This window comes from Ixodes scapularis, unplaced genomic scaffold (assembly GCF_016920785.2).
Source record: "Ixodes scapularis isolate PalLabHiFi unplaced genomic scaffold, ASM1692078v2 PGA_scaffold12__126_contigs__length_90152505, whole genome shotgun sequence".
NCBI lineage: Eukaryota > Metazoa > Arthropoda > Arachnida > Ixodida > Ixodidae > Ixodes > Ixodes scapularis.
The window spans coordinates 52,029,916-52,045,244 of NW_024609838.1; the positions used below are offsets into that span (position 1 = coordinate 52,029,916).

Below are 15,329 nucleotides of genomic sequence, written 5' to 3' on the forward strand. Positions count from 1 at the left end.
GGAAAGACAGACGTCTTCGGATCCTAGACCTACCGTTTGAACTTCGCATCTCGAAGTCGTGGACGGTCCGGCGATCGGACGAGGCGAGCCGGCCGTGCTGCGCTGACCCAGGCTGACCACACCTGGGTGAACTATGAGAGGCGCCGTCGAGTTGAGAACCAGCGTCGCAGTAGAAACGGACTGCCAAACGTCTGTCCCGTACAACACACGAGCCGACGTCCCCCACTCTCCGCCATCTTCTCCGTGACGACGGGAGCCGGGAAAGCGGGGAAGCCGAGCAGCGGAAGCGGAAGTCACAGGGGCGGCCACTTCACGTTTCGCTTTTAGCCGACGCCGGTATCGGTTGAGGAATCGTGCGGTTGCAGCTGGTTGCGACGAGAGCAACCACGAAAGGATGCCTAGTTGGCCGTGTACGAATCGCGGTACGAGCAACGGGCCGTTTACTGCTGTCGACCGGTGACGCGGTATCCTCGGCTTGGTGTCAGGATCGGTTTGTTGTCGTGCACGTTGGCTTTGCTATGCAGTATGGCTGGTGCAGCTGTCGAATACTTGCGGTGCTCATTATTCGAGACAGTCGCCCCAAGACGTCGCCGTGAAGAGTTGACCGATGAATTCGTTGAGCTCAACGTCGGTCTATGTTCCGTTTCGACATGTATGGCATATGTAACGATACCGGTGGTTGATGATGGATGTCTTTTTTGGAAGATGGCGGTCACCTTTCCGCATTTATGATCTGGTGATACCGGTTTTGCTGAGGTATAGACCTTTTCACCCAAATTCCTATGGGCGCCGCCATCTTGGCATCACATGATTCGTCCGCCATAAGGTGGCTTCAATCTGCCGCTCCTCTAGCTTTCCGCAGCTTGTTACTCCGTGATCGAAACGCGGTGTTCCTCTTTACGCGTCGTCTTTGTTTTGCGTTTTGTGCCGGTGCCTGGTTAGTAACTTTGTTCTGAGGACGTGATTGTCGTGAGGCAGCCTCTAGATAGCTCCAGAGCTCATTTGGGCATTCCGACGGTGCTCGAGAGCTCAGCCCGCCGCGATCACGACCGTGGCTGCGATGGAGGCTGGATGGGTGGACGACTTGAAACTTTGGCCCAAGATTCAGCGATCCTGTAAGTACCAATACTTAGCTATCATATGCGTTTTCGTTCCTTGTTGATTCAGTTATATATTAACTTCGTTGAAAGTTATCCTAGGCAGCCTGAGTTCTGTTTGCATCCGACTTTTTGATGCCGAAAGTCAATCACGCACGAATTGCTCGTTTTAAAAACGCCCCACGAGGCAAAGCGCCGGCCTACGGGTCCTCCAGTTGGCGGGCTGGATTACCGAGCCCCGGCCGAGGTCCCCGTAATACGACGGAGTCCTTTCGCGCGAAATTCGCCGCGTAACCGAGATCGCGGTTGCACGTCGAAAGAAATTAATTTACGGCCCTTGCTGCGACGTGCGAGATGCCCTTCGTTGGTGTGACACGTAACCTCCAAATTTACGTTATCGATCTAAAAGCTGGTCGAAAGTAAGTGCCGTCCTTGAACCAGGCGCCTCTTGTTTTTCTGAAAATCAATTTTATGAAGAAAAAAAAAAGAAAAAGAAAGGAACGGAGTGTTCAGAGTTTCGTCCGGATGGAGCAATATTGGATGCGGTGGAGTTCCCGTCTGAAGCTCCAGAGTAGCTCAGTGAAAAGGTGTCGGCTTCATACGGCGCGTTCCCAGGTTCAATCCGCAGAGCATAGTGTTTTTTTTTTTCTTTTTTCCTTTTTTTAAACATTTGGCGATATTTACCCATTTCGTTTTTTACAATTATCACTGAAAGTAACAAATGTTGTGAAGGAAACGTCGCTGAACTAAATGGTGTGGGACTCCCTTTCCGGTGGTGCAATGGGGGGCAGCAGGGCAAGTAGCCTGTGTTTTATCTGGACGGAACCCTAGCCACAGGCAAAAAAGAACAGTAAAAGTGCATGTTAGCTGGTGTAAGTTTACCGTTTTGTTAAAACACGTGAGACATGGTGCAAAAACTAAGAACCATAAAAAAACAAAAACAGGCACCACTTGTTTTCCTGGAAATCAAAGTTTTATGGAAAAAAAGAACAGCAAAAGCGCATGGGCTGGTGTAAGTTATCAATATTGTTGGAATACCTCAGACTGGGTGGAAAATTCAGACATGAATATAGAAAAGACCGGAAAAGACCGGATGTTTCGTATTAAAGAAATTTAAACAACTTTCATATTATTTTTTCTTTACAGTCATCTATGAGTACATGGTGGACCGAGAGGACCTGGATGGGAAGCCAGCAAACAACCATAAGGGATTCGCCGAAGCCCTAAACCTGCTGGACTCTGGCCATGTAGCAACCATTTTCGTGCGAGGGGGCAGTGGCTCATGTCAGCTGAGGGCTAGTGTGCGATCGTCACAGACGGTATCAAAAATGTATGATACCTTGATCAGCTTCGAGGACAACGTCATATTGAGCATTGTATGCTCTTGCATGGCAGGGCTGGGACAATCATGCTCCCATGCTGGAGCAATTTTGTTCAAAGTAGCGGAAGCAACAAGTAGTGGGTTGACCGGGTCGTCCTGCACAGATGTGCAGTGCAACTGGAACGCGTCCACCGTAAAGAACGTTGTTCCTTCCCCGCTGGAGACCATATGTGGACACACACCGAAAAAGGCAGCTTTCCTACAGTTTGACAGCCATGCTGCACTCCAACAACACTTCATGAGATCTGGGTTCCAGGGCCCGGGAGGATCCATCCTGTCTTCGGTGATGGAAGCTACACTTAAGCCGCCTCCACTGCAGATTTTTGGAGGTAATGTCGAACAGAGAGGGCAAGTTTTCATTGCTTAATATTCTGTGTGCGATATATTTTCCAGGAGCTCGTGCCCATGGAAGTCACAGCGCGGACCTGTCATGCCAGCTATGCAGGAAATTCTACGAGAAGAGTGTGCAGTTGACTGCAATTCAAATATCGTCACTGGGAGAGCGAACCCCAAGCCAGGGGAGCAGTGAATGGCTGCAACAACGACGCCTGAGGATCACCGCAAGCACAGCTGGCTCAATCCCGAAGACTGCGTCACCAGAGAACTGGATTGCCAGGCGGCTTAACAACACATTCCGTGGGAATGACAGCACAAGGCATGTATCTAAGGCCTACATGCTTGAGACAAATTAATAACGACCTGATTCACAATGGTTCACTTTTCATTAGACTTACCACAGTAAGAACAGCACATTAACAACTCAGAGTTTATGCACTCGGGCTCTGGCTTTAGTTTTACCTTTAATCAACACTTTACCTTGATTTGAATAGACAGACTCCAGTCTAGTAATGAAGACAGGAGCTTTTCTTGTTGATGTTCTAAGTATACTCAACCTGCTGCGCATACAAGAAGCATAAGCCTAGACACCACAGGCGTTTGTTTTTCAAACTGCGGGTATGTTATATCTGGGTATCAGTCAGTGCACGTGATGATAAGCAGTTGGTTTTTGTGATTCCCCATAATGATGCAGAAAAGCTAACTCCATGCCACATTGGGAACATCCGAAATTATTTCGGTGTCTCTTCCAGGCCCGAAACTGGCCAACACAGGATGCATGATGAGGCACTTGCAAAGCTTGCTACATTTCTTTGCATGATTTTCACTCCACTCGGGCATTGTGTTTCTTTCTCAGCAAGCGCTGGCCAAAACTTTCCGAAATAATTAACAGCCAGCATTTGCTGTGCTCATAGCTTGGCGGTGGGTGCTGGCATGCGAAGCATAGAGTTGACTGTGGTGGGATTTGGCCGTATGGCCACATATACGGCACTTGAATCCTGCAGGTGGCATTTCGTTACTAGCCGCATCTTAGCAGAGTCAATGTGCTCTTCTTGCGCTCTGTCTACCGTTTGTTCACAAACATGTCAAATGTTTCTCACAAGAGTACAAAACTGAAGTTGGTGCATGAATAAATTTTCTAGTTTATGTTCAAACCAACAAAGGGTCCCAGCAGACGACTGAGGATTCATTTCAACCACCTGGGGGTATTTTCATGCAGCCTAAAGCTCGGTTAAACAGTCCGTGCCCTCTATTCAATAGGCCTCCAACATTCTATGGTGCCTGGAAACCAACTTCAACTTGTGTGTTTACTGCCCCATAGTGCCCGTTCGCAAAAGTGGTCCTGAAGTGGCAACAAATTGTGTCACGGGAGCCGGAATGTCGTGCAGTTGGATATCGTGATCCTGGCAATTGGTCGTGGAAGTGCCAGCCAAGAAGACAGGTGGACGCTAGGGCCGAATTTTTGCAGACTGTCGGACTGCACGGTGACGTACAGAGGAAAAGGTGTCTGCTATATCTGCCTTTGCAGTGGTGTTACCACCAGCATTGCGACGAGTGACAGCTCGACATATTTGTGACACCACGAGGTGGAAATCAATGACCCAAAAATAAGGGCCCGGTAAACACACCAGCCGGAGACACGTGCTATGCACCATAGTCATACTGCAGGTGACTTGGCTAAGATTTGAGCCTCCAAACTGGGGATACGTAGGCCGGCACTTTGTTTCAGAGCCACCGAGGTGACTTGAATCTGGCATAACGACGACTTTGAATATAGACCAAGTCATGTTTGTAAGCAAACCGAAGTGCCCCTTGTGACACGCCTCAGGCACCGCGCATGTGCGATAGAGTGTGGGCAAGAAACACCGCGTCCCGTGTTGACAAACCATTGGAATGTTGCGCTGTCGGCATCAGTGTGAGTCCCCGTGCTCCTTTTCGCGTTGGAATTGTTGCTTCTATGTCTTCCTAGCAATGTCTTACCATTTTAGTGGCCCGAGTGAAATTAAGAAAGCTCGCTACACTCCAATATTTCGCGTAAATAATGTGACGTGCGGCTATTCATTCTGCATGGACGCTGCAGTATGGACGCTAAAACCATGATATTCTGCTGGCTATTTTCAGTCACGACGTTGCTTGGCCTGCAAAAGCGTGGACGGCAGCTGTGATGCCCAACGGCGATACTGTAAATCACGAGCAGAATCGGACCAAGTGAATTAGGCATAACAAGTTGGTGATGGCTACTGGTAACAATGGCCAACATCTTGTATTTACTGTTTACACCGAGCCTATGCTTACCCCAAGCAACTTTCAACCCTATACACCAATTCATGGTTACAATCAAACCGGAGCGCCCCTAGCGGATGGCACTGACGCCGCGCACGCGCAATGGGGTGTGGGCAGTAGCTCGCCGTCGCCCATAGACAAACCATTGGAATGGGATGTCGTTGGCGTCGGTGCGAGTCCCCGTGCTCTTTTTCGCGTTGGAATTGTTGATTCTACATCTTCCTGGCAATGTCTGACCACTTGAGAGGTGTCAGCAAAATTAACGAGGCTCGTTACACTGCAAAACGTGGCGTAAAAAATGTAACTTGCGGCGATTTATTCCGCGTGGACGCCGCAGAATGGACGCTAAAGCCTGATTCGCATCATAAGATTCTGCTCGCTATTTTCAGTCATGACGTCGCTCGGGCTGTAAAAGCCTGAACCATAGCTGAGATATCGACGTCAATACTGAAAATCGCAAGCAGAATCGGACCGAGTGAATCAGGCATAACAATTCGGTGATGACCACTGGTAACAATTATCAACATATTCTAATATCTACTATTTACACCGAGCCTACCTATCTGAAGCAACCTTCAAACTTAACCGTCTTTTGAGGTCTGCACTTCTTATCGCAATTACCGGGTCAACGTTTGGTCTACGGGACGCTGTCGTTTGAACGAGCAGATGAAAAGCAGAAACGTTTAAAAGAGCAGACGACAGCTCGAACGATGAGGCAGCCGTTTGAACTTGAGGACGCACTGAACGTAGTTCGCAGGTGGTCCATGCAACTTGACAGTTTCCCCTCGTTCATGTTGAAACAAAACAAATAAATCTGACGACCACAAGTATCTATGATTTCAATCCAAAGTGCTTCCCGCCCAAGCAATCGTGGTCCGACGGCGTCTGTTTTTTTTTCTTTTTCACGGCCCCTATTCACGTTCTTGGACGAACCGAGCAGGCAGAAAACGGATGAAAACTGATCTTCAAATTTTTGTCGACTCTTTTGGTACGGCCCCAGTTGCGGCATTTTGACGAGAAGGCAGGTTTTTGTCCGGTTTCTTCCAAAGTAACACAGGAATGCACGTCCCCCATGGCGACTTCCGCCCACAGCCCCAGACCGGAAGTGCGCCAAATGCACCACCACCGCGCCGTGATGTAACAGAGATGAGTTTGCACATAAATATTTTGATGTCTGTACTTGCTTATCCCAGTTACCGGGTCAAAGTTTGGCCTACGGGCCGCTATCATTTGAACGAGCACATGACAACAAGCAGACAACTTGAAAGAGCAGATGACAGTTCGAACGATCAGGCGGCTGTTTTAACTTGAAGACGCACTGAATGTCGCGCATGGTCCGTGCAACTTGGCGGTTTTTCCGCATTCATGTTAGAACAAAACAAATAAGTCTGACGACCAGAAGTATCCGTAAAGCCAGCCCAAAGTGCTTCCCGCACAAGCAATCGTGGTCCAACGGCGTCTGGTTTTCCTTATTCACGGCACCTATCTGCGTTCTCGGACGAACCAAGCGGGCAGAAAACATGTAAAACTGATCTTCAAACCTTTGCCAACTTTTTTGGTGCGGCCCCAGTCTCGGCGTTTTGATGAGAAGGCAGGTTTTTGTCTATTTTTTTCCAAGACAACACAGGAATGCACGTCCCGTATGGCGACTTTCGCCCACAGCCCGTGACCGGAAGTGCGCCCGACATGCCACCACCGCGGCGTGACGTAACATGAAACCTATGCCACATAGCCACGACACTGACAAGCAGTGAAAGGAGGTCCTTTCGCCTTGGGCGTCCACTTTCACTGCTTGGTTCTCATAAACATCACTGTCTCGTGTGCATGTTTTTCAGCATGACCAAATAATCATGATTTAGCGAGTGTGCTACGCGGCACCTCAGTGAATCTCAGCAGGGTGACATTTTGTTAATCTGAGAGATACGCAGGTTCTTTGCCAAGCCTATCGAAAGTCTGTGATTTGGTTTGTGTGAAAGTTTAGAATGTTGGTCAATTTAAGTGGAGCTACACAAATTCTGTCCCAATAGCATGACGATAGGTTTGCATAGGGTGCCTACGTCTTTCCGCTTCGCTTTAGGGTGGCGCCAACTTCATGTTACCCTTTCCCGCCGCCCTTTTTTCCCCACTTCTTATTTCACTAAACGTAAACAACGTTCAGTTTCTGTAGTCTCGAAACACCGGCAACACTGTGAGGCGACTTCCGTTTCCGTTTATAAGAGGAGTCGGAGGCCCAGCGGGATGGCGGCCATGGTAGCTGTCGCTCTCTTTATTCGGGTGCTTCATGTTTTGAAGTTGCGAGCAGGAACTGTGCGTTGCTTTTACGAAACGAAAGTTCCCGCAACAAAATGGGACGCAACAGATTGGCATTGCACGCAGTTGAAAGAGCTGTGGGCGCTCCCTAGCCCTAATGAGGATTAGCGGCGTAGTGGGAGCGCACGACCGGCAGGTGCGACAAAATGGTCGACGAAAACAGCGGAGGTTGCCATGGCAACGAGGTAGGCAACAGTGGTTTGTCAGCCTCAGGTATCACAAACGTTGTCGCCACCCTAAACAGCGGAGCGCCGGAAACATGTAGGCTCCCTAGGTTCACATACCCACCCTCATGTCAAACAGCGTGATATTTTTCATGCTGCTACCTTCTCGTTTTGCGCAATCTAGAACATAGGTCTCATAAAGTGTTGCGCTTCTACGCTGCGATGCAAAAAGTTAAACAATGACTCGTCCAACCACCTTTCATCTGCCATCTTGGCTGACTTTAACGCACTGCAGGAGTTGCCAGAAGTGCAACATACTTTCAGTACGTCGCACTATTGCACTTAAACTTATTTAAGTGCACTACTGCACTTAATTAAGGCAGAGTATACAAGGTCAACTCTGGTAACGAAAATGTAGCTACATCTAACAGGTCATTACCAGTGTAATTTAAGAGCTCCATGCACATATTCAAAGTACATAAAATATACTCATTAAAAAAAAAAACATTAGCATGATGCAACTTGTTTATTCTGCTCCTTTCCTTGTTTCCCGCAGGCATGGAAAGTTATCCGAGCCCAAGGCACGGGCGTGGTATGAGAGCGAAAGAAACTGCAGAGTCGAGCTCTGTGGCATGACTGTCAAGGAGGCCACTCCATGGCTAGCTGCCAGCCCAGACGGCTTTGTTCCTGCCAGCGACAGCTTGCTGGAAATTAAGTGTCCAACAGACAATGTCTTGAACAGGCATGGCGGCCTAACTGGCCTCTTTTCAAGTAGAACATACGACGTGAGATACGACGGCCCCAAGTTAATGCTATCACGAGATGGAAAATCTTCGTTCTACACCCAAGTGCAGCTGCAGCTCTTCTGTTTGGGGAAAACACATTGTGACTTTGTAGTGTGGGCGAGAGGTGAAGGGCATATCGGTGTGAAAGGTCAAGCGCACATAATTGGTGTGCCGTATGACAAGGAATTTGTGGACAAGTTGCTGCCAAAACTGGAAACACTTTATTTTGAGCAGTACCTGCCTGCACTTGTTGACTCTCATTGATCATGATGGAAATGTACAGTCAGCGCGGAATGAAACCTGAATGCCAGAACGCGTGGCCATCGACACAGGCTTCTCTACCCAAAGGGCCCCTGAGAATTAATGAAAATGCACCGGGGTGCGAGGTTGCCGCTCTACTAAGATGTGCTCGACCCTCGGGCGGCGCGTCTGGGACTTCGCGTTTCGCCGGTGGCGCGCTGTAAGCGCCGTCACTCGGGGTGCTTTTGTGTCGCCGCACCGTTGCCCTGTCGACACCTGCGGCTTGCGCGCGGCACGAGAGGTCGATGCTAGAGCAGCAGGTGTCGACCGGGCAACCTTGCGGCAACACAAAAGCACCCCCGAGTGACGGCGCTTACAGTGTGCCACCGGCGAAACGCGGGAGTCCCAGACGCACCGCGCGAAGGACGAGCACATCTTAGTAGGACCCGAACCTTTGCACCCCAGTGCATTTTCATTAGTTCTCAGGGGCCCTCCAGGTGCAGCAGCCTGTGTCGATGGCCACGCGTTCCGGCGTTCGGGTTTCATTCTGTGCTGACTGCAAAAACACAGTAATAAAGTACATGAAACTTCAAAGACTTCAACTTTGCTCTCCCTCCTTGATCAGGCTTGGTTGCAGATTGCATAGCCCTGCGATGACTACCAGAATGTTGTCAACACAGTTTACCTTCGCGAAAACTGGAGATGGGATGTATTTCAGGAACCGAAAACACTTCATCCTACAGATCGATCTCTCAACATGAATTCGTACCTTAGAGAGCCGACGGGAGAACACAACCTCGGCCTCGGACAGTTGCTGTTTCTTCCGTCTGAAGGACGGCAACGACAGCTTTACTCCATATGGTAGAATGTCGGCAATGGTGAAGCCCTTGTCTGCGAGAACCTCGTCACCTGGGAGTAGGTACTTCAGCAGACCAGAGTCCAACGTGATAAACTTGTCACTGGCTCGTCCCCCATAAGCCTTCGAAATAAACATAATAAAACCATTCGGAGCAATCACGTGAAGAACCTTGGCAGTGTTGTGGCTCTTGTACGGGCTAAAAGAGCAACCCCTTTTGAGCATGTTCTGTGCTCTGTCGACAAATACTTCAAAGCAGTCTGCAATGCATGTAGTGTTAGGGAAATCTGTGAAGACAGCAGGACGTGTCGCTAAAATAGTCTCTTGAGGTAGCCACATGACAAGGTAATCTCGCGAAAAACCAGCAAGGACCTCGATCCAGAAGTGAAACACCTTGCTAGTCAGCGACACTGAAATCTCGAAGCGGAAAGCTAGGTTGACTACCAGTAGTTCGAGGCGTAGTCTCATGAGGGTCAGCAAGACCTGGTTGTGAACATCAAGCTTGAAGATTAGCTTTGCAATTGATGACGCGACCCTCACATACTCGTCGAACATGGGCTTAGAAAGTCCAGTAAAAAAAGGAAAGCGTTTTGGAGGAATGCAATCATAGAATGACAATCCAGTTTGTGTCGCACGTGTGTGTCCTTTCGGGAACACAGGTGAAGCCGCCCCATACAAGTGGTCCTTCGAGCGTTCATCTTCGCATTGCACTGCCTTGTCTTCTTTCATTACATCACACCTGCAGATGCACTGACATGCAGGGAAGGTAACAGACACATCAGTCTTGTCAACTGGGGCGTCGACAGCATTTCTCGGAATGGTGTTCGATGGCTCATCGTCATGTGGATGAATGTCTTCACCCGAGTCTACAGAATCGTGTGTAGTAGCAGCAAAGGACGTACATCTGTTGATGCATTCCCTCAAGTTGGACTTCGCCTGCAGCGTAGCTGGCGTGGCCGGGCTTGCAATGGGGTACCGTGTCGGCTTTTTTCTCCCTTTATTCTTTGGAACCTTAAAAAAAAAGTTCACAGTGGTCATGAGAAGTATTTAAGAACAAAATATTGGCAAGCTGGCTTCAAGTAAAAATTATGAAATAAAGATAATGAAAGGAGAGAACAAGATAAAAGAAATAAACTGGCTGGGTTCATTACCCATTTGGCAGTCTTCACTAATTTCTCAGTTAAAATTCAGGTGTTTTCTTTATTTATATTATTTTAATTTAGTGATCAATTACTCTTGTGTAGTGGTTGATCAGCGTCATAACCGTCATAGGGTATCTCCAGTTGTCATAGATATTTTGTCAAGGCAAATAGTGAATGTCTTTGCATCACAAGGAAGAAAAATATCGGGATTGCCAGAGTAAAAGCAAGCTTACCACGCTCCCAGTCCGGTGATGGATCGTAGGGTATGGGTTCGCTTCCGTCGGCCTGCCGTCAATGAAGTGAATGGAGCACACCTAAATAAATAAATAAGCAAGTTATGTGAGGCCAAGCAACAATCGTCACTTTCACGCAGCGAGTTTTGCGCTGCGAGTTTCACACGTGAAACGTAAGAAACAACCGACAAAACAATTACCATGAATGATTGACACACAAGCCGTTTTGGCACCTCGCCATCACCCTCGTTCTTTATGTTGTGAGCCCGACCGCCACAGCGGCCGACGAGCGGCTGCCAACATGCCGCCCGCACCACCGGGACATAGGCGAGAAGTTAGAGTAAATACCTAAACCAGTACTCACCCTTGCGTTCTTAGTGGGATTCAGCTCCTTGCGTTGAAGGTTGGCTAGCCATTTCCTCCGTTTTTCTTCGTTTTTGTCCCCTTGCGGAAACCAGTGCAGCGCGTACGAGCGCAGGCAAGGGCATTCGGCGCGTAGGAGCGGACCGTGTTGATCGCAGACAGAAGTGTCCCACGCCTTCAAGAACCCTCCACTATTCTTGCAACCGATCACCGAACATGTCTTGCCGGCTCGGTACGGCGGTTTTTTCACTGAAGCGTGGTCCATCCAGAAAAATCGGGCCTGTTAAACCGACCAAACTCTCAACCACCGCCTTGCGAGGCCTCGCGCATACCGAAACTGGACGAATTTGAAGCCACCTTATGGCGGCCGCTCCCCAGGGCCCCTTCGCGGCCGGTCGCCTAACTACTGAGATGGAAAGGTCTCTAAGCATTGCGTTGGAAAGATGATGGTCGCCTACGTTATCGGACGCAAAATCATACCAGCCGCACCACAACATATTGGCAAGCAAACTGGCGGCCAGTATAGACAGACGCGGAGCCAAAGCGGTGCCGCCATCTCCAGTTATGCAGAACGTCAAACCAAACTAGCTGCATGTATAATAACTAGAAATTATAGTGGTGTCATACCAGAACTGTACAAGAAGCAGGTTTGTTTCTTGTACGGTTTTCCAATAGGGACAGAAGTTGGGTTATTAAAGCAAAACGTTTTAGTCTTGAGCAATATAGCAAATAAGCCGTTAACACTAGAAGTATTTATGGACTTGTCAAAGGCTTTTAACCGCCTGAATCATAATACTTTGATCTAAATGCTTTTTATGTACGGTGTGCGTGGTAGAGCCCTAAGTATAGTAAAACGTTATTTTCAGTATCTCTACCAGTGCGCTGAGATACATTAAAAGCGATCTTAATTGCAGCCATTAACAGCTGGAGTGCCAAAAGGTAGTACTTTGGGACCACTTTTTTTACTTGTGAGTCAGCGACATAGCAAATATTGATGGAAATGTACGTTTTATTATTTACGCGGATAACACGAGTGTATTTTTTCAGGTAGGGATATTGAGCAAATTACAAGTACTGCGAATAAAGTTCTAGATAAATTAAATACTTGGACAGTATCTAATTCCTTGCGAACTACTTGTGGTGAAACTAAAGTGGCTCTTTTTAGAGTAAGAAATACACATTGCTTTCATACCTCTACTCTCTCCCTCGGTACCCATAAAATAGATATGGTCGAAAGTGTTAGAGTTTTGGGTGTAATAATTATGAGTACACGCTATGGGATGAAATGGTACATTATACAAGTCAAAAACTCTCAAAGGTCATAGGTGTTATATACAAATATCGTCATATACTCCCAGTGACAGCAAAAGTCTCTCCTATATCATTCTCTATTTTATGTGTATTAATCACTACTTTTTTGGGTTCGGGGGATACAACGTCCGCAAATCTCAAGCAGAAACAGATTCTACAAAAAAGCTGTGCGTATGATATGCCATACTGCATACGATGCTCTTACGAGACCATTGTTTAAAAAACTTAATATCGTACAGATTCCAAAATATTATCATTATAAACTTTGCGTAACCTATAAAAATAGTTTTCTTTAAAAAGAAAGCATATTTCTGCCTATTCCCCAGATTACAAATAGAGACAGAATTTATAATACACGCAACGCAGATACGTGGTTAGTGCCGCACTCCAGAAAAAAATATGGAAATGAGATGTTGCGAAATACTGTTCCCCGTCTTTTAAATCGTTTGATAGAATTAAACATTGAACTTTTGGCTATGGTAAACAAATATTTGCCTTCCTTTTTTGTTGAGCCTGCAATGTTAGTGTAGGTACATAAAATGTGGTCATTTTTATTTTTATTTTTTTTTTTTATTTCAAAGGAATAACTAAATATGTAGTTCCTTTTTGTGTGTTAACTGTTTAGTGTGCTGTCTCTGTTGCGTCTGAAGGGAGGCGGATACCTGTCAAGCAACTCATTTGTTGCTTTTTCTCTGTTTCCCCTCGCCAAATGGAGAAAAATAAAGAATTTTGTATTTAATTTGATTTGAGTGTTGTCTGTGGGTGTCTAGCAGCATCGTTGAATCAGTAGAAGTTATGACAAGACGGGTAAAGGTGGCGTATCGAACTGTTTGGCGTTCCGTGGACTCGCCATGAATCATGTGTCGGTTGTCAAAATCATCCTTTCCGCACGGCCAAATCAGCCGCCAGAAGAAGGGCTTAGGTGGTGACTAGAAAAATCAAACATCAACCTGCGGGGTGAGACTTTGTTACACATTGTATAGGCTCCCCTGGTTTGCGGTGTCCGGGACGAAGGGGTGCAGCGTCGTCTCCTTACAAAACCAACCTTGATCTTCAAAAAGGCGTTTGAGACTGTTGTCCCTTTGATGTATGCCACCCGGGATGCCCGCCACATCAGGAGGCGTGGCCTGCGCCGTTGACGTCCGACTAGCATCGCATTCTACAAATACCCAAGGGTGTCAGCAAGCAGGACGGAACACCTAAGCCTCCTTAGAGTTGGTAACACGTTGATGCTCTCGCTGCAACGGTGCTTATTACCCTAGGAACTGTTGTTTTCGCAACGAGGAGTGCCATTTCTGCAACCGGAAGAGACACACCGTCTGAGCTTGCCGTAAGAAGGAAGCTACCCGGAGGTGAACGAAGTGCAGCGACAACCGCCCAGGAACGTTAAGTGATGACAAATCTTGACGCGCCAGTCTTTACGGAGTTTACCACATTGAGAGTGGCCTGCCAGCGTTCATGACAACCTTCACAGTCAATGTAAGCCAAGTACCTATGGATGTGGTCTCTGGTTTTGTGTGCTTCATTGTCAACCTGACGACAATGTGAAAGCGAAAAATTTCCAAGAAAGCGCGTCGACCGTGCACACGATGAGTTCGAACTTACACACAGGAACCTGTGGCTCTCATGGCAGAGGTGAAAGTGCAGGTCAAGTATAGCGGCCCAGAAGCTCAGATTCCGCTACCCATGAAAAAGTGGGTCAAAAAGAGCAGTTTCGGATGCGAGTGGTTTCAACCGGTAGGCATCTTTTTGGTAGGTCCTCATTAGATTTATGGAGCCCCCATTTTCTGGAACTGCAACGAGGAGAGCCGTTTAGCTGTAGTCTAAAAGCACTCATTGGGGATGAATGTGGCAGCTCTCCTCGAAGACTTCTCGAAAGTGCTTACGTACGAGCTGGGGAGGAGCAAGGGTCGCCCTGTGCGAACTGAAGTTGGGAATCATGCCGCACCCGCACAAGGAACGTGAAAGTACTGTTCGCGCTTCTGCCGAAAGTGGAGGAAGCCATCGAGAAGTTGGTGGAACGAGGTGTCTAAGTTCCGGTCGAGCACTCTTGTTGGGCGATGCCTATCGTGTCGATTGTAAAGAGGATGAGAAGATGAGAATTTGCGGTGACAACAAGGGAAAGCTCAACCATTCGTTAGGGTTGAGACTTATCCGCTACCCACTCCTTAAGAGCCCTAAGCAAAGCGGGGAGGTTGCTCAGCGATTTCCCGGCTTGACTTTTATCAAGCTTATCAGCACTTGGCGTCGACGAAAACATTTCCCTGTTATCGACTGTAATGACTCACAAGGGGCGTTCCAAGGTGAACTGATTGCAGTTTGCTGTGGCTGTGGCAATCTTCCTGGGTAATATGAAAGAACTCGTGAACGACCTTCGAGCAGGGCTGTGTTTCTTGGCGACATTCTCGGGGAAAACAAGCAGCACCCTCTGCGGCCAATCGTCGTTGGCCGCAGCGGATATTGAAGTACATCCATGACGACGGCCTGCGTCTGAATGCTGACATGTGAGCTTTTCAAGTGTGACCCACGGTTTGCTACTGGACGAAGAAATGGCGTTACCTGTGCCAGGATCATTAGAGGCACACGGTCGGCGAAACCCCAGCGGGAGAGGATGGCACTATCGTTCGAGCAGCGGTAAAGAGCGAAATCGCAACTTGTCGTGAGATAAACAATAAAGCAAATTAGTTTGCCTAAATTGTCTACGGAAATAACTTAAGTAAAGAAGAATCGCACGCGTGGTACTGCATCAACGAAGACAACGTCACTCCTTCAGCCGTAAAGGTGGAGTCCATCGAGAATGCTCTGGAACCGGCGAACAAGACAGTGCT

General features: G+C 47.9%; 2 protein-coding genes across 2 annotated transcripts; one reads left to right on the forward strand and one right to left on the reverse strand.

The window, feature by feature from the left end:
* The first annotated feature begins 1,060 nt into the window (after window positions 1-1,060).
* On the forward strand, window positions 1,061-8,620 carry LOC120837011. The gene is made up of 4 exons (XM_040206171.1): window positions 1,061-1,115; window positions 2,244-2,807; window positions 2,872-3,133; window positions 8,128-8,620. The coding sequence occupies exons 1-4, from the start codon at window positions 1,061-1,063 to the stop codon at window positions 8,618-8,620; spliced, it is 1,374 nt and encodes a 457-aa protein (XP_040062105.1).
* Window positions 8,621-9,194: 574 nt separating this feature from the next.
* Window positions 9,195-11,455, reverse strand: LOC120837018. Its single transcript, XM_040206174.1, has 2 exons — window positions 11,192-11,455; window positions 9,195-9,953 (listed from the first exon to the last, which is right to left on the reverse strand). The coding sequence occupies exons 1-2, from the start codon at window positions 11,453-11,455 to the stop codon at window positions 9,195-9,197; spliced, it is 1,023 nt and encodes a 340-aa protein (XP_040062108.1).
* Between the last annotated feature and the right edge of the window lie 3,874 nt (window positions 11,456-15,329).